Source organism: Geotrypetes seraphini, chromosome 17 (assembly GCF_902459505.1).
Source record: "Geotrypetes seraphini chromosome 17, aGeoSer1.1, whole genome shotgun sequence".
Taxonomy (NCBI): Eukaryota; Metazoa; Chordata; class Amphibia; order Gymnophiona; family Dermophiidae; genus Geotrypetes; species Geotrypetes seraphini.
The window spans coordinates 44,124,437-44,151,200 of record NC_047100.1 but is presented as its reverse complement, the minus strand read 5'-3'; the positions used below and the strand labels follow the sequence as shown (position 1 = coordinate 44,151,200).

General features: G+C 43.2%; 1 protein-coding gene across 3 annotated transcripts in view; it reads right to left on the bottom strand.

The window, feature by feature from the left end:
* Positions 1-1,418: 1,418 nt before the first annotated feature.
* The window catches only part of MAPKAPK3 (MAPK activated protein kinase 3), a 134,858-nt gene continuing 109,512 nt past the window's right edge, over positions 1,419-26,764 (bottom strand). For all 3 annotated transcript variants that reach the window (XM_033926321.1, XM_033926323.1, XM_033926322.1), the window contains 3 exons: positions 18,161-18,246; positions 17,034-17,114; positions 1,419-6,696 (listed from right to left, as the gene is read on the bottom strand). In XM_033926321.1, the coding sequence (XP_033782212.1) occupies positions 6,544-6,696; positions 17,034-17,114; positions 18,161-18,246 (320 nt within the window). In that variant the 3' untranslated portion in view covers positions 1,419-6,543. The remainder of the gene's footprint in view (positions 6,697-17,033; positions 17,115-18,160; positions 18,247-26,764) is intronic.

Below are 26,764 nucleotides of genomic sequence, written 5' to 3'. Positions count from 1 at the left end.
CCTACTCTTCAGAAAATACATAAAACCTACAACCACAACCAGATCCATCCCAAGCTTCACCTACAATACTATCTACTCCTAAAATGTTCAAACTAACCCTTATGTATTTCCTAATTTCACAACAATTCTTATGTAATCCATCTATGTATTTAATAATATTATGACAATTCTTATGTAATCCGCCTTGAACCGAAAGGTGATGGCGGAATAGAAATCACTAATGTAATGTAATATAATATAATATGTTTTTCATGGCACATTATAATTGAAATTATAAAATTGCAAAACCAAGAAAAATTAACCCCCTGCTTTACAAAGCCATGCTAGCATTTTTACCACCAGCCACCGTGGTAACAGCTCCAACGCTCATAGAATTCCTATGAGCGTCCGAGCTGTTACCGCCGCAGCCAGCGCTAAAAACGCTAAAAAAGGAGGGGTAAATTTGAGAGTTATTTATTTAAAGTTCTTTAAGCTATGTATGAATAATTGTGACGACAGTGAAACCAAAGTAAATAGAATTGCTAATCGATGCGATGGATGTGCTTATTTTTGAGTGCAAATTAACTCACAACGCAGCTCAATAGTTGACAAGCAAACACGCATTTCATCATCCACCATCTGTAGTTGTTCTCTTTTTTCCGATTCAATTTTTGTCAGAGCTGAAAATCCAAGTTTGCAAAGATAAGAAGATCCAAACAGTAAGAAAGCCTTGATTGCTTTGTTGCTCAAGTTAGGATAACTACTGCATAAAAACTAAAACTAAAATTACTTGCCATTACTTTTCAAGGACCAATTACATCAAAGAATGATGCTTGTCTGGGCGGTTGTATCCTTACGCACACAGATGTTCATAACATTGACATACTCTTGTGTACACGACATACATGTCATCTATTCTATTGTATACTTATGAAGGGAATTTTTAAAAATAAAGTACAATTCTGGAATTTTTCATGGCACACCCGGAATCTTTTCGGGACACACCACTATGCAGTTTGAGAGATACTGCCCTAGAGGAAAGAAGAAATAGGGGCGATGTGATACAGATGCTTAAAAACTTGAATGGTATTAACATAGAAACAAATCTTTCCCAGAGAAAGAGACATAGTAAAACATGAAATGAGGTTGCAAGGTGGCAGACTTAGGAGAAACATGTCAGGAAATTCTTTTTCGTGGAGATGGTGGTTGAAGTCTGGAATGACCTCCTGAGGGAGGTAATGGAGATGAAAATAGTGACAGAATTCAAGGTGTGGCAGTTTGGACAAGATTTTTTTTTCCTTTTCTGATATTGAGGGCTCGGAATTGAAAATTGTTTTGTTTTCTGAATGCTGAATGATACAAGGGGATACAAAGCTGAAAATCCCATCTGGAAGTTTGTTTACAGTTTGTGAACAATAAATTATACCAAGAAACTGTGCCATTGTTGTGAAAACTCTTTATTATACCAATACCAAGCTACCAAAAGAACCTCGCAAAACCGCTCGGCTGAGGTTTGTGTGCACTAGGTTAGGTCACTTCCTGAGCTCAGCTTGACCGCGCTCGGTCACAGGCTTCAACACATACTCAGTTTCACTATCAGCCTTTTCACAGAAGGAAAACAAGAAACAAACAAATCTCCCCAAAGAGTCCAAACAATAGCAGAAAACTGTAGGGCTTCAAAAGTTCCAAGCTTGTTTCTTAATGGCATTTTTTTTTCAGCTGCACCACAAATCACCAAGAGGGAAATTCAGCCAACTCTTTATTCAGCACTAAACAAAATGCTGTCCACATTCCCTCAGCAGAGATGACGGGTGGATTTTCCCCAATTCCCCCTAGTCTCCTGGGTGTTTCATCAAACAGAAAAATGCAAATGCCAAAAACAAAGCTTTCAACTTGTTCTGGCTCAGTCCTTGTCCTTCTTAACTTTTCCCCTTGGCAGCCACGTTGTGCATTGCCCCAGCACACAGGGAAAAAAAGAAAACATACTTTTGTAGTAGATAAGCAGATAGGAACAAAAACTTTCTCCAAACAAACTGGTGTGGTACTAAGCCACACCCTGTCAGTTAGCTTCTCTGGTTCTTATAATGTCACTGTCTTTATCCAAACAAACTCCCAGAAAAGCCTTCAAAAACAGCAGCACAAGAAAGTGGTAAGAGCGGATAGCGTAGCTAGTTTTAAGAAAGGTTTGGACAAGTTCCTGGAGGAAAAGGCCATAGTCTGTTATTGAGAAAGACATGGGGGAAGCCACTGCTTGCCCTGTATTGGTAGCATGGAATATTGCTACTCCTTGGGTTTTGGCCAGGTACTAGTGACCTGGATTGGCCACTGTGAGAACAGGCTACTGGGCTTGATGGACCATTGGTCTGACCCAGTAAGGTCCTCTATAGCCTCTTGACCTGCTCTTTCCCAATGTAAAGCATCAGGTTTATCCTTAAGCATATCTATGCTTATGAATGCGGCACTTCAGGAGAGATCGGCATCTAAAGCACCGTATCCAGGAGGATCAAGATGGCCATATCTCCTACCTATACTGGAAGCGGAAAGAAATCTCCAGTGGCAACGAAGGCGCACTCTACTCACAGTATCGCATCCTCTTGGGGAGAGTCTAGAGCAGTCTCACCTGCAGAGATTTGTAAGGCGGCCACTTAGTCTAGTCTCCATACATTCACTAAGTTTTACAGGGTGGATGTAGCAGTCAAGTTGGACACTGCTTTTGGGTCCTCAATACTAGCAGCAGGGTCATCTGTCCCATCCTTGCATAGTGGCATTCCCCTGGCTAAGGACTGTGGCTCCAGCCACTAGGCCAGGCTGCTCCATGCTTTGCCTGACCATGGCAGTAGGAGGGCCAGGGCATCCGACTGTGGACACCACCTGGAAAGGAGCAACTCCTGAAGAGGGCACAAGTGTGTTTTCATCCAGGGTACCACATCTATTGTATTTACCATGGATCCCAGCAGTTGAAGATACTGCCAAGCTGGGGGGCCGGCAGACCGTGAATCTCCTGAATTTGCCTCACGAGTTTTGTTTTGTGTGCTTCCAGGAGAAAGACCCTGTTCTGTGCCATCTCAAAATGAACTCCCAGGTATTCCAGGGACTGAATCAGAATCAAATGACTCTTCCTGAAGTTGACTACCCATCCCAATGCCCGTAGGAGCTGGACCACTTGATCTACTGTTGTCATTCCCTCGTCTCTCAAGGGTGTCTAGGTAAGGATGTACCTGAATTCCCACCTTGTGGAGGTGTGCTGCCACTACAACCATCACATTGGTAAAGGTTTGTGGTGCTTAAAGGTTTGTGGTGCTGTTGCTAGGCCAAAGGAAAGAGCAGAGAATGGGAAATGCTTGCTCAGAATATGGAACCTCAAGAACTTTCTGTGAGCCAGAAAGATGGGAATATGCAAGTATGCTATTAAATCCAGAGAGGCAAGGTATTCCACCAGCACAACTGAGGCGATGACCGACCGCACCATTTCCATGCAGAAGCAGGGGTTCTTGAGGGCTGCATTGACTGACTTTAGATCCTGAATCGGTCTTCTGAATCTCTTTTGGGCATGCTGAAGTATATTGCATATCTGTCCAAGCTTCATTCTCCTTGCGGTACGGGCTCTATGGTTCCTAGAGCAATGAGCCTCTGAATCGGTGCCCGCACCTGGGCCGCCTTTTACGGCTTTCCTGCCAGAGTAGTGAGAAAGAGGTCTGGGAGGGGCCAGTAGAATTCTAGTTTGTACCCCTCCCAAATGACTTTCAGTATGCACTGATCTGAAGAGATCTGTGTCCAAGCCTGCCAGTACCTACCAGCCTGCCTCCCACCTTCAAGGGTATGGCCACTGTCCTGGAATCATTGCTGTTTCTTAGAAGCTGCAATGCTTGGGGATGCCTGATGCTCCCAAAACTTTGTTTCTGGCCTTGGAATGCCCTCTGACTGGAGGACTCCCGAATACTGGCGAAAATGCCGAGAGCTATGAAAATTTCCCCTGCCAGACCCTCTTGTATTCCATGTTTGCTATTTGGTAAGGATTTCAGCTTACAATCTGCCACACTAGTCAAGAGATCATCCAGGCCTTTGTCAATGAGAAACTGTCCTTGAAAGGGCAGTTTACTCAGGGTCACCCTGGAGGCCATCTCCCACCCACTACCTAATCCAGAGCATTCTGTGGGCAGAAATGGCATAAGCTGAGACCTTGCTCAAGACCCTGAAAAGGTCATAGAGAGCATCCGCAACATAGTCAATCCCCTCCAAGAGGAACTGGGGGTTAGTGTTGCTGTCTAGATCTAGATCCTGGCTTAACTGAGAGTGGAATCTCATAAGATGCTGCCGCCACTGCTTTCAGTCTCAGCGCTGCAGTCTTGAATTGTCTCTTGAGGACAAAGTCTATCTTGTGGTCCTGTGTGTTCTAGAGGACTACTCCTCTCTCACTGGGGGGATGAAGTTCACTTTGTAACTTGCGTCACCAGCAAATCCACTTTAGGTGTAGCAAACCACTGCTGGAACTCAGAAACCATCAGGTAGAGCTTAGTTATGGACTTAGCTACCCCTAAGGGTACAAACCCTGAGTTCTGAGAGCTACTGATGCAGACTGACCACACAGGAATCATGTGAGGCATGTGTCTGTAGGCTACAGACCTCAGCCCTGAGAGTCTGTATCTTCTCACAGCCAGAAATGCACCAGAATGACTGGGATCCTCTGCAGCATCGAAGGCCTCTGACTGGATTATTAAAAACAAAAAACCAACCCCAAAAATAAATAAACTCGAGCAGGACAGACAGGCTCCCTACTCCACACTTGTAGAGAGTAAGACTGAGGGGGGTGGAGCTCATTCCAGAGTGATAGGAAGTGGAGCATGAAAACAAAACAGTGGGCTCTCTACAACCCTCATGGCTAATGAGAGTTTAACCCATTAGTCAAGACTACCAGTCCTGTTGTTCAAGAAGGAACTTTGTAAGTCTAACAGCTTTGAAAATACGCATCTTTGTCACTATCGTAAATGGCTCCTATGAGTGTCAGAGCATTTACCTTGCCAGCCTGCTGTAGAAACTTCTATTGCTTTTTAGTAGAAGGAGCTCCATATTAAAACAAAATGCATCACTATCCTTTGAACTGAGGCTCATTCTCATTTGTTCACCCCTACCTTGTGTTAAAACCTTCTCCATTTTCCTATAACAATTGTAGTTTTTCCCTTTCTCCTCTTGTGTATTGTCATGTCTATGTAATTGTATATTATTTTAAGTTGTCTGTTTTCCTATTAATTTAAAAATGTACATCGCTTTGAAACTCTGTAAAAGCAATCCAATCAAATTTTAAATAAACTTGAAAAGGATTTACTATTAATCATTTCTATAGCATTATAAGAGGCAGTTCCTGCTTGAAAGAGCTTAAAATGTACTCATGACAAACAGGACTATTCTTGGTTTTGAATTATGGTTGTTACTGCTCTTTCCATCCAGTTTCTTCAGTCACAATTTTTCCATGCTAGCTGAACATATATGAATAAAAGAAACCTGCACTGTAAATGCAGAGAATAAGATAAAAGTTCAGATTCAGACTGTTTTCACTAGTCAATTTGAGACCTGGGTTTGTTTCACTGTACTCAGGAGTCATCATATAACACTGATTTATTTCTGGAGCTATGGCCCAAATCAGCAGCCTGATTTTATGCCTCTGAAATTTTTGTTTATGTGGCAAGCATTTCATTTCTTCATAGTCAGCAGATCCAAGGGAGAAATGATAAACCAGGAAGTTCCTCTCCCCAGACTATACTCCTCAAAAGGTTTCCCCAAGGGCACAAAATAGCTGAAGTCCATGCAGGAAGATGGGCCTATAAAGAATGCAGAAACGTGCTCCCTTTCAAGCCTTTGATAAGCTTTTAATTCAAAGCCTGAATGTTTGCATTGGGTCATACTGTTCTTGGCTTAAGAAATCTAGTATAGATCCTTGAATGAAGATCTCAACTGGAAAGGATTTTAGTGCTTAGTATTTAATTCCAGTAGGATGACAACTAAATCACTCTGCTTGATTTCACTTAGCAGCTATTAGATAATCCCAGGGTTTCCAAAATTACTCATAAACAGCAACACACCACATGCTGACTTTGACCTCTGTCAGCTTGCCCCACTTCTGAGCAAAGCCTCTGTGACAATGGCCTAGTAATAGTGTCATTGGCCCCTGGGGACTGCTGGCCCCAGAGATTCTGAAGACTATTATAAATCAGAACCCAACTGTGTCCTTCCAATCTTTTCCCTCATTTCATCCTGGAGAGGGCTTATATTAATACCAAACTGCCAAACCTCTCTCATTGCAGAGAGAAAGCAACTCACTAAAAGGTTCAGGAAAAATGTGAAAAAATCAAAACAAATCGTTTTCTCCCCTAAACATAAAACTTGTGGCGGATTGTGGCCCTCCCTGAGGCACAGAACCCAGCTTTCTTGCCCCAAGCCTAGTCTCTGCATTGGTGCCATATCTTTTACTGTGGAACTGGGAGGACTTAAGTCCCACTCCACTCGTTTCAGGCATTTCTTTACAGCTTCTTTCCATAGCCCTGATTTTCTTGTTCCCTTCCCGTGCTCCTATTGGTTGTTGCATCCTGTAGATGCAGTTGCACCATCCCCTTGCTTCTTGCGGCGTTTGTTAAGCAGACGGTTGTTGGATGTGTTCAAATCTTTGATCTTCACCTGGTCATAGTCCACCCTCATAGTGGCCAAAGCACTGGTCATTTCCTCCTACAAATAGAGCAGAATGACCATTATCCAAACAGTGTAGCACCTGGACATTTCGGTACATCTCCTGCACATGAAGACAAAATTTGCTGGCAAAATGTGGAGTTCATAGTTATCTTCTAGTAACTAGTGTATATATTGTGAACTGGTAAACATTTGGAGCAAAGTGCCTTACAAAAAGGCAACATCACTACTGCAGATAGTATTTTAGTTTTATTGTTTATTGAAAGCTTCTATTCTGCTACTAATGATCGTGAAGTCAATTCAAAGCAGTTTACATGAGCTTCTGTAATGATGTTACAATAGAGCTTCTGTAATGATGTTACAATAGAGAGTTAAGAGTGTTTCTGTGATGGCTTTCCATATATGAGCTTCTGTAGTGTTATTATAATATATTTACATATCTTATCTTTTACATTTAGGGCTCCTTTTACAAAGCCACAGTAGGCTTTTTTATCGATGGCTGCGGTGGTATTAGCTCCGATGCTCACAGAATTCCTATGAGAATTGGAGCTAATACTGCTGTGGCAAGCAATAGAAAAGCCTACTGCAGCTTCATAAAAGAGGGGTTAGTCTTTTTTTACTGTGTTTACAGTATTTACACACTATATATTCACCCTATATATACACTTGAGTAAACTATATTCACCCTATATATACCTCATCTTATGCATTTAGGACCAGATTCTGTAACCAGCTGGTGGTCGCCTTAAAAGCGGCTGCCGATCACCTGTCAATCATTTTAGGGCATCGGTTACAGAATCGCGGCTTTGGGGAGTCCCTGCCACTTAGCTGATGGGGGAGGGAGGAATTCCCCTGCTGCAATTGGCAGAGCAGCCATGGCAGGAACCCCTGAAACCCCCCCCCCACTATTCATGGCAGGGGGGGATGGACACTCCCTCCTGCTGGCATCCGCTGCAATAATCCTCAGCAGGAGGGATGCCCACTCCCTCCTGTCGGCACCCCAAGCAACATCCCTGGCAAGAGGGATGCCCAATCCCTCCTACCGGCACCCCCTCGAATACCCCACCCATGAAACCTACTCACATACCTTTTTCTTGAAGACCAGCTGTAGAGATGCCCACTCTCTCTGGCCAGCAGGCCCGCCTCTTCCAAATGGTGGGCCTTCCCCTTCCCGGTGCATCCTGGGATGCATTGGGAAGGGCCTAAGACCCTGATTGGCCCAGGCACTTAATACCCCTCTCATAGGAGGGGCTTTAGGCACCTGGACCAACCGGAGTCTTAGTTCTCCTTCCTAGTCCGGCCAGAGGGAATGGGCATCCCTTCAGCCGGCCTTCAAGAAAAACGTACTGGTTGGGTTTAGTGAGGGGGTGGGGTGTTCGGGGGGATGCCAACAGGAGGGATCGAGCATCCCTCCTGCCGGGGATATTAAGGGGGGTGCCAGCCAGAGGGAGTGAGCATCCCTTGTCAGCCTTCAAGGATAAGGTATGGGGGTGGATTTTGATGATGGTGGGGTGTTCAGTGGGGTGTTGTGGCAGGTGCCAGCAGGAGGGAGTGAGCATCCCTCCTGCCTCAGACAGTGTGGGGGGTTTGGTGGATCCCTGCCACGGCCACTCAGCCAATTGTGGCAGGAGAATTCCTCCCTCCCCCATCAGCAGAGCAGCAGGGACTCCCCAAAGCCGCAATTCTATAACTGGCGCCCTAGAATGTTTGACAAGCAATCCGACTTGTGCACCAGTTACAGAATTGTGGCTTTGGGGAGTCCCTGCTGGAATTTTGGGGAGGGAAAATTCTATAACAAGTGCCTAAATTTAGGCATCGGTTCAAGTGCTTACAGATGCCTAAATAAAAGGCGGCTGAAATGGCCACTGGAATCGTGGCTAGGTAGCCGCTTTAGGCTGCGGAACACCAAAGTAGGCATGGCCAATGCCGGAAGTGGCATTAGGAGGGCTAAAGTCGCTACTCAGCCGTGAATCACGCCAAGATAGGTGGCTGAAATGTAGGCCAGGAAAACCCTGGTCTATATTTCAGCTGCTTATCTCTGCCGTTATACCACAGCAGCCAATAGTGGCAGATGAATTCCCTCTATTGGCTGCTGTGGTATAACGGCAGAGATAAGCAGCTGAAATATAGACCAGGGTTTTCCTGGCCTACATTTCAGCCACCTATCTTGGCGTGATTCACGGCTGAGTAGCGACTTTAGCCCTCCTAATGCCACTTCCGGCATTGGCCATGCCTACTTTGGTGTTCCGCAGCCTAAAGCGGCTAACTAGCCACGATTCCAGTGGCCATTTCAGCCGCCTTTTATTTAGGCATCTGTAAGCATTTGAACCGATGCCTAAATTTAGGCACTTGTTATAGAATTTGCCCTTTATACCATAATACACTCATCCTACGTATTTCATGCATAATACTAGTATCGTGTATTTACACGCATCCTGGTAAATCCAGTGTTAGTGACAATGGAAGGGCATCCTAACAAAACCCCATCAACCCAAAACCTTTCCAGTGTACTGCTCCTTTCCAAATGTCAGCACCATGAGCAGTTTCAAAACTAGCGGGCTGGTTAGGCCAATCTTGTGCATTACAGGATTAGCATAGTGAATTTGTAACAGCTCATGGTGCCAAAAAATGTGCTGACCAGGAAGACTTTATTTATTTTATCTAACATTTGTTTATACTACCTATAAGCTTCCATAGAGGCAATTGAATCAGTGCACAAAACATTACACAAAACAAAACAAAAACAACCTTCTCTCCCCCCTTAAGCTTCCAATACTTACCGAACAGCAGCTGCTCTCCCTCCTACACACTGACCATTCCATCTTGTGGCCCACTCACTGGGAATTGCTAATTGCTAATCTGTATAATTGAGTGTTTCTCCAGGACTAATTAATCACTTATACACATATCCTTACAAGAATTGTCTGAGCAAGTGTTCCTTTGAGTGTTGTATGTATATATGCACTAGTAGGATGAGTATCTTTGCAGAGCACGTCTATAGAAATGTGAAATGCATTGTGAGCTTAGACTGTTTGTGGCATGTTTCTGCATCTAGAACCGTATGCCTGGGACAATAATACAGAGCAAGTCTTTCTATACTTTTATTTTGTGGAGTTTGTTTTTGGTAAATGGGTCTCGGGGGGGGGGGGGAACACAATGTTTCCAAATGGTTTTTTCTTGCTCCCGCAGGATTCATCTGTTTGCCTTATCCGTCCCTGAAATTATGCCATTTCAAAAGGTTCCTTGACAAAACCTTCTCCTTCCAGGTGGCTAAACTTAACCCTTGGCTAGCCCAAATTATGCTCGATGCCCCCACCTACCTAGACTTCAGAAAACAACTCAAAACACACTTATTTCAAATATAGAACCCTTAACACACCTTCTTCTACTTCTCTCACTCCTTCCACCAAAGATCTGGAATCTCCAACTACTCCTTCTTTTTTACATTCCTAACTTGTTAACTTCAATGACTTGCACCTTATTGTACATTCCTAATCTAGTTAACTTCAAGGACTTGCTCCTTCCTTACTGTTAACCTCAAAAACCTCATTGTTTGTAACTTTGGATTAACTGATGTGAACCGCCTAGAACTCCCTGGGTATGGCGGTATACAAAAATTAAGTTATTATTATTATATTATTATTATATCCTGGCATTCTTGACCTCACATTATTTCAAATTAACTGTTAATGCTCCCCATACTTGCATCATGTCAAAAAGAGCTTAAAATCTTACATGTACAGTATAGGCAACTTACCAGGTGTGTTTGAAAATTCCTGTGAATCAGGCCTGTGGAATCTGATTTTTCTGTTACATTTACTTGGTCTCAGTCTACATTTCTTGGTACATGAGGATCTTTTCTTTCTCTACATGATTTCACATAATAATCACTTGGGACTGAAACCTCTATGAGCAATACTGTTCTGGTATTTTCTATTTTATCGTTTTCTAATCTAATCTTCAATTTATATATCGGATCATTTCCCTAAGGAGCTCGATTCGGTTTACAGTTCATTAAAAAGGAGATAACATACTAATAGGCCATATAGAAAGGATGCTATTAGTTAAGATTAGATAGATGTTAAAGGGTTAAAAGTAAGATATTCTTAACTACTGTTCGTCAGCTAATAATCTTGGATGACTATTGTGTAATCAACCAAGTTTAAAAATTTTTTCAAAATTGATGTAATTGACCTAACAGTCTTAAAGAATCTGGAAGTCTGTTCCAAATTTCCACCAATTTAAATGCCAAAGATTTACTGAGCTTCCCAGCACATTTAAGTCCTTTAGAAGATGGAAATAATCATTTATAGCTTGTTGTATTCCTTAAGTGGCAAGATCATTTTGTCTGGTTTCTTTACTATTTTTTATTGGTCAGAATAGGAATGTCCCATAACCTCTTCATTCTCCATAATTTGTTTAGGGTCATGATCTCAGTGCTTTTCAGGTACTGCAGTGTTGTAATACTTACAACATTTCTAATGAATGAGATATGCTACCTTGTTGTGCCTGTTTAGAAATTTTCCACCTGGCTTTGTTTGTGTGTTTGTGACACTGCAATGTTGATAATGAAGTTATTTACCTCTAGCAGGTATTGAGGACAGCAGGCCAATTATTCTCAACTGGGTGATATCATCTGACAGAGCCCAGTGTATATGCTACCCAACATACTGTCTCTTTAAGAAGCCTTTGGCAGCATTCAACTGTGCATATGTGGGCGTCTTCCTGCCCAATGTGAGAGCATGGGACCAGCTGTATAACAACATAGCTGGAAAAGACAACTCCAAGGGGAGGAGGGAGAATAATTGGCCTGCTGCCTTCAGAGAACACCTATTACAAGTAAGTAACTTTGCTTTCTTTGAGGGCAAACAGACCCTAATATTATCACAACTGGGAATCCTAGCTACCAAGCTCACCGATAACACCACCACTAGGATATTAGAGACTTCCAATGGCAAGGCTTAAGAAACCAATTAACCTGAAACTATATACTGTACAGACTAGTTGTGAAGATGAAGCCTGAAACTGAAATAACGGGCCCAGGAGGATGCAGCTGGATTCCAGACACCCAACAGATTCCCCAGTACTGTCGCCTTGGGTATTCTGTTCAAAGCAGTAGCGAGATGTGAATGTGTGGACTGAGGAACACGTTGCAGCCTTGCAAATCTCACTGATAGGGGCTGATCTCAAGTGGACTACTGACACAGCCAGGGCTCTGACATTTTGATGCTTCCCTAATCACCTCTTAAGCTCTAAATATATATATTATAAAAACAACAGTGAATATATTATTTTGTGAAAAGCTCAGGCCCAACAACCTCTAGTGATAACCACAGAGACCATCACAGCTGTTCACTATCTCATTCCACCACAATACCATGAGCTCTTAACCTCTATTCTTTGCAATCTATACTTACCTTTTAGCGGTGGTCAGGCTGTGACTCCTCAGCAACTGCTCTCATACAACTCGAGTTTCACAAATTGGAGCTTCTTCAGGAAGCGTGATTCAAGCACAGTTGGGTGCTGTTTAGTGAATCACGCTGAGCAGCACTTATTTTGGAGATGCCCATTAAATAGGCCAGTAAAGGTTAGGCGCCCATGTAAGTGCTTAAGCACGCTTAAGAGCAGCGATTCTGTAAGAAGGTGCCTAACACGTAGCCATGCCCAGGCCTAACATGCATAGCCTTGTTACAGAATTGAGCTTTCTTGAGCTTTGGAACAACCTCCCTGCCCCGCTGCGGAACCTGGGCTCATTCCAATTATTCCAAAAGCATCTGAAAACCTGGCTTTTCTCCAAAACGCAAAGCTATCTATTTAGAATGTAAAGCTAGCCATCCTCTTCTTAACCTCTAATTTCTTATTATGTCCTTCCCTCATTGAATTTATCTGTAAACCGTGCCGAGCTCTATCTTTATGGAGATGATGCGGTATACAAACTTAAGGTTTAGTTTAGTTTAGTTTCTTGATAGGCGCCTAGGTTTCAATCAGTGCTGATTAAAAAGCTTGATTGGGCTTGTTACTCAATTTAGATAGGTGCCTACCTAGTTGGTCGCCTCTGAAATAAGTGCCTAACTTTTGTTACAGAATCTGGGCCACAGTATCATAATAAAAAATTTGGCCCGCGTGTTTTACATTTCGGTCCATTATGTGATTGCGTTTGACACCCCTAGCCTAAAAAAAATATTTAAGAGCTTTACAAATAGCTCAAAATGTTGCTGCTCATGTAATCTTAGGAAGTCCTTTGTATAGTCACATTGCACCAATTCTTAAGCAATTTCATTGGTTGCCTATTCAATAGCATATTCATTTTAACATAGGCTATAAGTGGTATATAAATTCTAAAATAAATAAAATAATAAATAACAGTTTAACACTAATTTTTAAAATTCCTTATGACCAACAACCACTTTGTCTGGCTACAACCCTAAAGGTTCATGTGCCAAGACGCCCCCTTCGTTCAAGTAATCAGGCTCTGCTGTCCCATCTTACATGGCGTTCCTTTCTTTTCTTGCTTTTTAAATATATTTTGCTGTTGATAAACTGAAGTGCAGTTAAAACTTTTAATAAACATAAACATGTTCCAGATTTTAAGCAAATTAGATTGGTAATGTATAGGGACTCGATCTTTATGGTCTTGGGACCTCAGTTACGCAACTTCCTTTCAAAGGAATTGAAACAGATTAAGTCCTTGAGTTCATTTAGAAAACTTTTAAAAGCACATCTGTTTTCTCAGGCAGTTTTATGAATTAAAGCAGAAATTTAAGACATTGTTCAGGATTTTGAATCCTGTATGTTTTAATGTTATATCTATTCTATGGGGGGCTTAATCAAAACTTTGAAGTGTCCCAAAACCCACCTAAGTCGGTACTTGGACTTCCTAATAGAAGACACGTCCAAGTGCCGATAATCAAAACCAACTTTCTGGACGTTCAGCAGCACTTCTAAGCTGTTGTGCATCCAGAGCTCAAAGGGGTGTGTTAGGAGGTGTGTAATGGGTGGGCATTGGGCGGACTTAGACTTGGACGACCTGAGGGAATAATCAAAGATTTCCTAGGCAGAACTTAGATGCAGAGGGTTAGACCTGTTTTAGTTGCGTGTAAGTTCCCCAAAGGTGCCAAAACTGACAAGAAGACCACTGGAGGGTTTAAGGCATGACCCTCCCTTACACCTCCAGCGTCTGTACCTCCCTGCCTGGAGGAACCAAGGCATGAGTACTGGAACTTCTGGCCCTCTTGAGAGTGAATTCAACTACCATGGAGTGGGTAGGGCAACTGGTCCTTCTTGAATCCAGGAGCCTTGTAAATCATATACATGGAGTTCACCTTCTTTGGCTCAACCTCCACAGAGAGTGAGGTCTCCCAAATTCTTTATCTGTACATCTCTATGAAAAGTGTGGAGGGAGTATCATGATTACCTCCCTAGGGGGACAGTCACTGTACAAGATGGTCAGCAACTCTGCTCCAGGCTCATCTTTGGTCTGCAACTTAAATGGGAGGGTGGCTGTCATCTCCTTGACAAAGCCAATAAAGAAAAGAGACTTAGGTAGAGACTTCCTTCTCTCTGGTGGAGGGGAGGGGTCTGAAGGTATGCTATAAGACCACTCCTCTGAGAAGAAGCCTGGCTCCCCTTTAGACTCCTATGACCAATCAGAATCAGACTCAAGATATTCTTCTGGAAAGAAAAAAGCCCTTACCTCCCTTGGTCTACCAGCTGAGCATCCAGGCCTCTCAGAGCGCTAAGGGATGAATTCACCACTGGACCCTGGGGAAGCTTCCTATTCCGATGCTGAGTGGGTCATCACATGGATTGATCTTAATTCTAATGCCTATTGAGGCAAAGGTGTCAGTGATCTGCTCCACAGGCAAAGCCTGGGCCTAAGGCTGGGATTGTGCTTTGGATAGCACAAGAGCCCTCAATGCCAAAGCGCTCTGCTGCTGCAGCAAGTCCACCAGTTCTTCCCTAAACATGGCCCCGAACCGGTAGTCAAAGATAGGCCCTGGCAAAGGCAGAGATCTTTTGGTGCCAAATCAGAAGCCAAAGCCTGGCTGCAGTGTCAGCAAATCCACAATAGAGGGTGAGCACTTCTCTTGATGACGATACCTCAGAGCTCATGGTAGCATGCTTCAAGGGGGAGACTGATGCTTGATCTTTATAAGCTTGGACAAGCGCAGAGCATTACAGTCCTCCAGTACTAATGAGGACAACATGAAATCCTCATTCCTCCTTGGTGTTGGTTCTGATGCAGTTCAGTCCTGGGGTACTATCATAATGCCTGATGTCGAGGCAAAAGGCATCTCCTTGATGCTGGTGCACTCCCAGTGTCAGATGTAACTATTGCAGCCATTGGGGCCAATGCTTCCAATGCTGAGACTGATGGACTGGACTTAGCACCAACAACTTTTTTGCACTGAACTTCTCTAGCTCTCTGTGTCCTCTTTTGCGTGCGTGGGAAGAGGATACAGGAAGGAGAATCGTGATCTGATACCAGTTATGGGGATCAGTCCCAGAGATGACCCTATTACACTGGCAACAGCACTTGAAGCTACTGGGAATCATCTGGGATATAAAGGGGAAAACTGCTGACATTATATCAAAGGGGAAAAAAGGCTACTCATCCCCCCCCAAAAAGTTGTTATATCCCGGCCACAGCACAGGTCTAAGAGGGCCTCTGGAGCTGAAAAAAAGAAAGGTAACTTAAACCCAGGCAAAAAGCATGAGGGACACTAAAGGGGCTGACACAGGAAAAAATGAGGAAAATAATCAAAATACTCAAAGGTGAGGCACCAGAAAAAAAGTAAAAGTCTGACGCGCTGACGACAGACCACATATGAAACCTCTCTGCTCCACAGGCAGGAGGACACCCGTGTATGCACAGTGGGATGCTGCCAAAAGCTTCTTAAAGAAGACAGTATTTATTCAATTTTCTATACCTTTCTCCCAAGGGAGCTCAGAACAGTCTACATCAGGGGTGCCCAACGCGTCGATCGCGATCGACCAGTAGCTCAGGAAGGCAACTCGAGTCGATCGCACTCGTGTTGCCGTCCTGATCTACGATTTCAGCCCCTAGCGAACTTATGCTCCGGGCTCTAACGTGTGCGTGCAGGCTTCTCTTCTCTTCCCTCCGAAACCGGAAGTTATGCCCGGGGAGGGGGAGGGGGGGGAGAAGGGAAGCCTGCACGCACATGTTGAGAGCCCTGAAGCAAGCGTTCGCTACGGGCTAAGGCGGGAGACATGTTAGTGAAGCATTTCCTCTTCTTGCTGCCGGGTCCTGCCTACTTTCTGTTTCCGCGAAGGCATTTCCCCCAACAGTTCCTCGCGATGCTGGTCGGCCGAAGCAGGGAGAGGTTGGGGCGGCGTCGGCTTTTGGGCGTGTTATTGGCGTCGGCTTTCGGGCCTGTTATTGGTGGCGGTTTGGGTCCTGGTCCCCGATGGCAGTTTGGGTCCCCGATGGCAGTGGCAGTGTCTTGGGGGAGGGCAGGGAGAAAGAAAGAAAGAAAAAGGGCAGGCAGGGAGACAAAGGAAAGAAGAGAAACAGAAAAAAAGGAAAGGGAGGCAGAGAGAAAGAAAGGGCAGGGAGAGAGGAAGGAAAAGTTGGGGGAGGGAATGAGGTGTGGAGGAGAGGAAGCATACAGGCTAAAAGAAGGGAAGAAAGATTGTATGCACAGTCAGAAGAAGAAAGTGCAACCAGAGACTCATGAAATCACCAGACAAGGTAGGAAAAATGATTTTATTTTAAATTTAGTGATCGAAATGTGTCTCAATTTATATCTGCTGTCTATATTTTACACTAAGGTCCCCTTTTACTAAACCGCAATAGAGTTTTTTAGCGCAGGGAGCCTATGAGCGTCGAGAGCAGCGCTGGGCATTCAGCGCAGCTCCCTGCGCTCTAAAAACTGCTATCGTGGTTTAGTAAAAAGGGAGGGGGGTATATTTGTCTATTTTTGTATGGTTGTTACTGAGGTGATAGTGCATAGAGTCATCTGCTTTGACCTCTTTGAAAAACCCTGGAATAGGAATGATAATTAACATTTTCTATGCGTACAGTGTGCGTTGTGTTTTTTTAAAATTTTATTGTTGGTAGATCATTTTGACTTGGTCATTTTAAAAGTAGCTCGCAAGCCCAAAAAGTGTGGGCACCCCTGGTCTACATGAATTTAATCAAGTACTCAAGCATTTTTCCCTGTCTGTCCCGGCGGGCTCCATTGGATGACGCCCCCAGTTGTGAGCATAGTATGGCCTCCTTGTCCTCAGAGAAATATTGTATGCTTATATCTGCCGTTGCTGTGTATACGTATATACATTCAAGGTGTATCTGCCTAATTACATTAGTTTGAACACGTAATTAACCAATGAGTTGTGACCTTTACTTCACTGACCTTTACTTCATCCCAGTGGTCTTTATCTTCCTGCAGGACTCGTGCTGTGTGCAGAGGAGTCTGTGGCACCACCATCGATTGCTAATGAGACACAGACAAACATGTAAGTACCAGAAAGAAACATCTCACTGCTTGGACATGTAAAATTCTTCACCACTAAAAATATCAGATGAGGAGCCTGCAGTTATCTTGACGGATAATTATAGTTCTGAGAGGAGATCACATAACTATCACCGTCTCTTTCATCAATATAGGTCTACTTTAAAATCGCCAGAGGCCTCATGAAACACTATCTGTCCAAATGGGAAAAGGCCATGTGGTTTCCCCGGACGCAGATCCTGTAAGTGGTTTGCTGCCAGAAAAAGCAATGAAGTGCATTCAGCTTTCAGCATGCTTGTTCACAAATTTTTTTTCTCATTTTCAGGGCATACACTAATCTCATTTCTACTGCTGCGTTCTGTTATCCCTTCACAGGAGCTGATCTTCATTGTTAATTTATTAATATGGAGAAACAGTTTTAGTACTGGGAGGAAAAGAGAAAATACATTAACCTAAAAGGTGATAGACAGGAAAAGATGAAATTTTATGTATGGGGAGAGAGGAAGCCGTGAAGCAAGGGAGATGGAAAAAGATAGTTTAGTATGGGAAGGGAGAAATTTGGTGTTTCCCTTTAAAAATTCATGTACACTATATAAAGCAATCGGGATAAAATTATCTGTAAACCTTTTATTCTTATTGCTTTGTATAGTGTATTTGTATTTCTTTGCAATCGGATAGCCCTTCGTTTGTACATTTGACTTTAAAAATTAATGGGATGGAGGTTCTGTAGGTACTTCTATTGTATGGATTCTGCAGGGTCAAAGTCGGTGCCCTAAAATATGTGCAGGAATTTAAAAATGAAATCCCTGTGTGTCATTTACTGGTCCTGTCTTCTGCAACATGGGTACTTTTGCCTGCATAGCGAGGAGGCCAGAATCAGCCCCAATTCTACCCAAGTAACTGCTAATTACCCAAGTAGAAACTTTTCAGAATTATGTACCCCATATACATTAGTATGAGAAGGGGAAAGACATTTTAATAAAGAGGAAAAAGGAGGTAAGGGAGAATGTAGAGAAAATAGCACATACATTAATCCAGGGGTGGTTCATGAACTGAATGATTGTCATCCGTTCTGTTGGTTCAGTCTTCAGCAAGTGACGAATCACCTGCCGTGCTGGAAATAAACATGCATGGATTCAGATTAGTTCATTTTAGTCTGCTCAGGCAAATATGACATAAGAATTAAAGAAGATGCTTGAGATTTGCAGTGACGCCCAGATACAGGAGATTACAATATAATTCTTCCAACTGTGCAAAAGCAAAGTGTTGTGGCTGACATGTCAGTCACCCTAGATATGCAACAAACAAATTGTGCAGGATAAACCTTTTTACTGGCTTACTTAGAAAAAATGTTCCAAGCATCCTGTAGAACGATTCAAGTCCTACCCCACAAGTCAGCATATCAAAAACCCATAAATTTACCTGGGAGATGCTGATATATCAAGGATGAGATACCCCCTAGTGAAATCTGATGCACCCAGGAGAAAAGGACCCTGCCAATACACTAACAACCCAGGAACCTCCTTGATGAAATCCAGCTTCCACTAGATGGCGGAATGCCTGCTCAGCATGCTATTCCCTCTCAAATGCTGGTACTCCTTTCTTTAATTGTGTCCAGTCCAGTCCCTTGGAAGTACCCCACAAATCCTTGTTTGCTCCCTAAAAGCAAGAGGTATGGGCTATTTTTCATTGGAGTATGTTGTACCTATCTTCTCAGGATGTACTGTGGATCAAGTGGAGGGTGTATCATGTACCCGGTCTCTGTTTCTACAGTTTTATGAATGCTTCAGCAGAAAACCTTTAAGCACAAGAAGAGGGCAGAACACATATCTGAAGCAATGTAGTTAGTGACTGACCACCTATCAGTTCCTACTCCCTATCCTGCTCATCACAGACTGTCTTCGTTAACACATGTTCCTTATTCTGGCTCTCTCTGTCTCTGAATTTATTGCTTCACTTTCAGCCTCATATATCTTCAGCTCTTTCCTGGCCTGCTGGGTGCTGATGGCAGCTCCATTAAAGTGGAAAGTGATAAAAAAAATAACCTTCGTGCACCAGAAAATGTAGCTAACAATTTTACCCTTGTGTCAGGCCTTCATTTGAGCTCTGTTTAGTTACCTAGAAAGCTTTAAAAACAATTTCAAGACCAAGCGGAATACATCCATATCAACAGAGATACAATTAGCACTGAAACCCACAGCATTATAAACTGGCACCAAGAAAGAATTAGCAAGACTTACAATAATACAGAATACAGCGGTCAGAATGATTTGTGGCCTGAAGAAATTTGATCACAAATTGCATTGGCTGCCAATGGAGGCCGGGGTATTGTTTAAACTAGGCAGTTTCTGTTACAGCTCCTTCTTACTTAGTCAGTAGATTTTCTTTAGCATCATACAGACATAGTAGAAGAACTCATCCTTTGTTTAATTTTCCATCCAGGGTTGCAGGAGTAAGAAATTTCTAAATCATACTTTGGCATCTCAGGCAGCTCTTCATGACAACGAATTCCGAATATTGTTGCTTGCTACCCATTCCTATGGCCATTTTAGAAAACAATTGAAGACCTATCTTTTTTCTAAATATTTGACTGTTTAATGAATCATCTTATTTCATGTAACATGTTTACTTTTATAACTTTTTGTAAACCGCGTTGAACTTCTGGTTACGCGGTCAATAAGCACAATGTTATGTTATATCTATATAATCTGTCTAAACTTAGGGCTGGATTCTCTAATATCACTGGTAAAATTCGACGGACTGCTGTTGCGGCCATAAATGTAATGATTTCAAAAAGATGAGTCATTCTCAAGAACCCTGAATGCAAATGAGGTTCGCAGAGGGTTGCCATATTTACATGAGATGAGTAGCTGGTGTTAGCGATTGGCATATGCACAAAATAGTCCACAGACAGAGGTGTAAATGTGCGCTTGTGTTATAGACATGCATATTTTGGGCATGCCTTATTGGAGTGCAGGACACTTGCATACACACGTCACAGGCATGCATCACATGTGGGTGTTGTGCCAATCATAGCTGTGCCAGCGCTATTGGAGGGGAAAGGAAGGGAGGGGAGGTGCAAGTGTTGGCCTTTAACAAGCATGTATGTACCTGAAACACGTGCTTTTGACATTTTTTTCCCGGAAACTATTATAAAACTATACTACTATAATTTATGTGAACGGTGCATTTTTTTTTTTTTTTAATTTTATCATGAGCCACAGCCAGAAACACATGCCTGAGACATGTTTTTCACAGTACCGGCACCTCCAGACCAGCTGGTAATTTTTGATTGTCAAAAGCCTGCGCCGCACTTGGAGAATCACCCGGCGATTGATAGAACATAAGAACATAAGCAGTGCCTCTGCTGGGTCAGACCAGAGGTCCATCGTGCCCAGCAGTCCGCTCTCGCGGCGGCCCAACAGGTCCAGTACCTGTGCAGTAATCCTCTATCTATACCCCTCTATCCCCTTTTCCAGTAGGTAATTGTCTAATCCTTTCTTAAACCCCATTACTGTACTCTGCCCTATCACGTCCTCTGGAAGCGCATTCCAGGTGTCCACCACACGTTGGGTAAAGAAGAACTTCCTAGCATTCGTTTTGAATCTGTCCCCTTCTATCTTTTCCGAGTGCCCTCTTGTTCTTTTATTTTTTGAAAGTTTGAAGAATCTGTCTCTCTCTACTTTCTCTATGCCCTTTATGATCTTGTAAGTTTCTATCAAATCCCCTCTAAGTCTCCTCTTCTCCAGAGAAAAGAGACCCAATTTCTCCAATCTCTCAGCGTATGAAAGGTTTACCATACCTTTTATCAGACGTGTCACTCTCCTCTGGACCCTCTCGAGTAACGCCATATCCTTCTTAAGATATGGTGACCAAAATTGGACGCAGTACTCCAGATGCGGGCGCATAGAGAAACAGTTAGGATGATGGAGAATTGCTTGGCGTGCTCATTTAAATATTAACGAGTCCATTTTACTACCATTTTAATATTTATGACCTCGCTGTAATACATTCCCATGGCAGAATCGGAGGCTGTTAGGAAGCTCAGAAAAGACCACAGTGAGCCTTTCTGATAATCAGGTGATGAAATGCTGCCACACTAAACTGGCTGGAACAGGTTTAGCGACCATCATTAAAGGCACGGTAAGTTTTGAGAATCCGGCCCCTTAGGCGCCTAACTTAATTAATTAATAGGCTTAATCAGTGCCTATAATTGGCATTTAACACCTCATAATTGGCTTTACTTGAAGGTTAGGCGCCTAACTGGAAAAACACGACTCTATAAAAAGTAGGCGTCTAGTCCAAGTGCCTGCCTAAAATTGGGCGTGGTTAGGGATATGTTTTTGAGTTAGGCACCTCTTTGTGAATTAGGCACCAGTATTTAGGCAAAGAAAACCCTGGCATACATTAGATGCACCTAAAGTTGGGACGCCTAGCGACATCTAAGTCTGTTTCGGCGGCACTAAGCACGATTCTATGCAGTGCGCCTTACTTTTATAGAATTGCACTTAACGCCATACTAGATGGCGTAGATTTTAGGCGAACTAAATAGAATCAGGTCCAGAATGTCTATTTTATTTCTGGGAATAGGGATGTACATTTGAATCAAGCAAACTGGAAAACTAATCGGAATTCAGTTTGGTTTGGGGGTTCCAAGTCAAATGGCCTCAGTCCCCCCTAAAAAATTCAAACCCTTTTTTGACTAATTTACTTCAATTTTTTGAGACCGTGAACAAACAAATTGATAGTGAAGAACCAGTGGACATAATATACTTGGACTTCCAAAAAGCGTTCGACAAGGTTCCACATGAAAGACTTCTCAGGAAACTACAAAGCCATGGAATAGAGGGAGATATACTAAGATGGATAGGCAAATGGCTGGAAAACCGAAAGCACAGAGTGGGCATAAATGGGAAGTTCTCAGACTGGGAGAAAGTGACTAGGGGTGTGCTCCAGGGTTCGGTACTTGGGCCCATCTTATTTAATATTTTCATCAATGACCTAGAAGAAGGAACATCCAGTGAGATCATCAAGTTTGCAAACGACACAAAGCTATGCCGGGCAATCAGATCGCAGAAGGATAACGAGGAACTCCAGAGTGACTTGTGTCAGTTAGAGCAGTGATTCCCAACCCTGTCCTGGAGGAACACCAGGCCAATCGGGTTTTCAGGCTAGCCCTAATGAATATGCATGAGAGAGATTTGCATATGATGGAAGTGATAGGCATGCAAATTTGCTTCATGCATATTCATTAGGGCTAGCCTGAAAACCCAATTGGCCTGGTGTTCCTCCAGGACAGGGTTGGGAACCACTGAGTTAGAGAAATAGGCGGAGAATGGCAGATGAAGTTTAATGTGGAAAAGTGCAAAGTAATGCATTTAGGCAGAAAGAACAAGGAACACGAGTATAGAATGTCAGGTGCAACTCTGGGTAAGAGCGAACAAGAAAAGGACCTGGGTGTACTGATAGATAGGACCTTGAAACCGTCGGCACAATGCGCGGCAGCGGCAAAGAAAGCAAATAGAATGTTAGACATGATAAAGAAAGGAATCACGAGTAGATCGGAGAAAGTTATAATGCCACTTTATAGGGCAATGGTCAGCCCACACTTGGAATACTGTGTCCAACATTGGTCTCCCAACCTAAAGGATATAAAACTGCTGGAGAGGGTGCAGAGACGAGCAACGAAGCTAATAAAAGGTATGGAGAACTTGGAATATGAGGAACGACTTAAGAGACTGGGATTGTTCTCCCTTGAGAAAAGGAGACTGCGAGGGGATATGATCTAGACTTTCAAAATACTGAAAGGAATCGACAAAATAGAGCAGGAAAAAAAGTTATTTACGATGTCTAATGTGACTCGGACAAGAGGTCATGGACTGAAGCTGAGGAGGGGACAAGTCCAGGACAAATATCAGGAAGTTCTGCTTTACGCAGTGAGTGGTGGACACCTAGAATGCTCTCCTGGAGGAGGTTGCTGCGGAATCCACCGTTCTAGGATTTAAAGGCAAGTTAGATGCACATCTCCTTGCAAGGCGTATAGAGGGATTCGGGTGACTAAGGTTACGCCAGGGTACACCTGGCTGGGCCTCTGCGTGTGCGGATCGCTGGACTTGATGGACCTAAGGTCTGATCCGGAGATGGCAGTTCTTATGTTCTTATGTTTTCAGCTCATTCAGTTCATCCCTATTAAAGTCTATGGGGGAAGCAAGGTAATGCATTCTGTGTGCTTCAAACCCAGAAGTCCCTTGGGATGAAACAAAGAAGATGCAGGACCAATCACGTTTTAGTGCATTTTGACCTGCATATTCCAGCAAGCAGCTGCTTATAATGAAGTCATTGGGTATTTTTTTTTAAAGCTAAAGTGAAAGTTGGAACATTCTGGAGTGATGTGGAGAGTGATGTGGAGAGTGATGAGGAGAAAGCAAATGTGCTAAACGAATACTTCTGTTCTGTGTTCACAGAAGAAAATCCTGGAGAAGGACCAAGATTGTCTGGCAAAGTTACACGAGAAAATGGAGTAGATTCTGCGCCGTTCACGGAGGAGGGTGTTTATGAGCAACTTGAAAAACTGAAGGTGGACAAAGCGATGGGACCAGACGGGATCCATCCCAGGATACTAAGGGAGCTCAGAGAGGTTCTGGCGAGTCCTATTAAAGACTTGTTCAACAAATCTCTGGAGACGGGAGTGATTCCTGGGGATTGGAGGAGAGCGGATGTGGTCCCTATTCATAAAAGTGGTCACAGGGATGAAGCAGGAAACTACAGGCCGGTGAGCCTCACTTCAGTTGTCGGACAGACGCCAGAGGGTGGTGGTTAATGGAAGTCGCTCGAAGGAAGGAAAGGTGATTAGTGGAGTCCCTCAGGGTTCGGTGCTGGGGCCAATCCTGTTCAATATGTATGTAAGTGACATTGCTGAAGGGTTAGAAGGAAAAGTGTGCCTTTTTGCAGATGATATCAAGATTTGTAACAGAGTAGACACCGAAGAGGGAGTGGAAAATATGAAAAAGGATCTGCAAAAGTTAGAGGAATGGTCTAATGCCTGGCAACTAAAATTCAATGCAAAGAAATGCAGAGTAATGCATTTGGGGATTAATAATAGGAAGGAACCGTATATGCTGGGAGGAGAGAAGCTGATATGCACGGACGGGGAGAGGGACCTTGGGGTGATAGTGTCCGAAGATCTAAAGGCGAAAAAACAGTGTGACAAGGCAGTGGCTGCTGCCAGAAGGATTCTGGGCTGTATAAAGTAGAAGGAAGAAGGTGTTGATGCCCCTGTACAGGTCATTGGTGAGGCCCCACTTGGAGTATTGTGTTCAGTTTTGGAGACCGTATCTGGTGAAAGACGTAAGAAGACTTGAGGCGGTCCAGAGGAGGGCGACGAAAATGATAGGAGGCTTGCGCCAGAAGACGTATGAGGAGAGACTGGAAGCCCTGAATATGTATACCCTAGAGGAAAGGAGAGACAGGGGAGATATGATTCAGACATTCAAATACTTAAAGGGTATTAATGTAGAACAAAATCTTTTCCAGAGAAAGGAAAATGGTAAAACCAGAGGACATAATTTGAGGTTGAGGGGTGGTAGATTCAGGGGCAATGTTAGGAAATTCTACTTTACGGAGAGGGTGGTGGATGCCTGGAATGCGCTCCCGAGAGAGGTGGTGGAGAGTAAAACTGTGACTGAGTTCAAAGAAGCGTGGGATGAACACAGAAGATTTAGAATCAGAAAATAATATTAAAGATTGAACTAGGCCAGTTACTGGGCAGACTTGTACGGTCTGTGTCTGTGCATGGCCGTTTGGAGGAGGATGGGCAGGGGAGGGCTTCAATGGCTGGGAGGGTGTAGATGGGCTGGAGTAAGTCTTAACAGAGATTTCGGCAATTGGAACCTAAGCACAGTACCGGGTAAAGCTTTGGATTCTCGCCCAGAAATAGCTAAGAAGAAAAAAAAAAAAAAAAAAATTTAAATTGAATCAGGTTGGGCAGACTGGATGGACCATTCGGGTCTTTATCTGCCGTCATCTACTATGTATGTTACTATGTTACTATGTTCAGTCATTTTTCAGCTTGATATCAGCCAAGGAACGTAGAGCTTCTTGCTTCACAGATTTAAGATATATTTTGCAGAAAATGTCTGTTGCTTTAGAAACTCACTTGAAACTGTGCCAGTAGCTGTAGCTTACAGTACTATCTTGTAGTAGCAGAATCGCTGCACTGGGATACAGTATTGTATCCGAGTGACTCTACGGCTTTCACTGCCTTAGTGGCTGGCTGGCTGGTTGGTTGACGTAATTTACAGACTAGAGTCAGACACAAAAATTGTGCATTTGCTGCAGCATCTCAGTCTGTATCTAGTGAGCGTGGACAGCAGCAGAGTTGCGGTTTTCTTCCATGTCAGAAGCTGCATGACACGGTAATGGTTTGTTTATTAGAATTTATTTGCTAATGTTTTAAAGAAATTCAACCAAGGGGGTATACAACAAGAATACGATGGACATAGGCAATAGACAATTACAGCAGTAAAAATATTCATTATCACAGTGGTTCCCAAACTTGTCCTGGAGGCTCCACAGACCCAGTCAGATTTTCAGGATATCCACTATGAATATTCATGAGAAAGATTTGCATACACTCCCTCTTCTGAATGCAGATCTCCCGGGGAGGGTGGGGGGGGTTTCCCACCCAAATCACAACTTGGCATAGAACAAATAGGGTATATTATGGATGTTTTCAGGAACTTCTAGAATGCCTATCATGGGCTAACTTCAGTATTCCTATCCTGGATGATATCTATTTCCATTGTGAGTTAATGCATAAAACGTCTATTTCACCTTTTTTCTAAACAAACAGTTTACTTTGGTACATAAGAATTGCCACTGCTGGGTCAGACCAGTGCTCACACGGCGGCCCTCTGGGTAGAGGACAGGCCTATCGTAACCAAGGGTGATCAGATCATAGGCCCTCCACAACCTGACTCCAGATTTTAATCACCTACGCCTGTCCCACCTCACCTACCTCCCCAGTTTTGTGTAAAATGTTGTAAGACTGCATATGCAAATATGTGCTTAACAAAAATGCATCCTTTAAAAATAAAATAAAACAGTGATAATGAAAAAGTAAAAACCAAAAATCTAAAGAATAAATCTAAACCATCCAAACCTATATCAAAAAAAGGAAAAAAAGAGAGAAAGCAACGCTTATCTTAGATGGTATAGTCCATAAACCACCGCTGGTATAAGGGAGTTGAATACCTTTAACCAGCACTGCAAACCTGACCAGAGGGCCACCGCGTGAGCGGACTGCTGGGCACGATGGACCCTGGGTCTGACCCAGCAGCGGCAATTCTTATGTTCTTATATAGGCCTTCCTCCATGATCAGGATAACCAAAACAGGCAAATCAATCTACGAGTATATTTTTCTTAATTACTTTCAAATGTCTATTGTGAATATCCTTAAAAATTGGGTTGAAAGTCCTAAGCACTGAGGTTTGGGTACTCTGATACTGGATACAACATCGTGACACTCCTTACAAGTTCCTGTGACTAAATTAAGAAAGGTTGGAACACTCTTAACAATATTTCTTCTTTTTTGGGGGGGGGAGGGGGGATAATTTATTTAATCTTTTTTTTT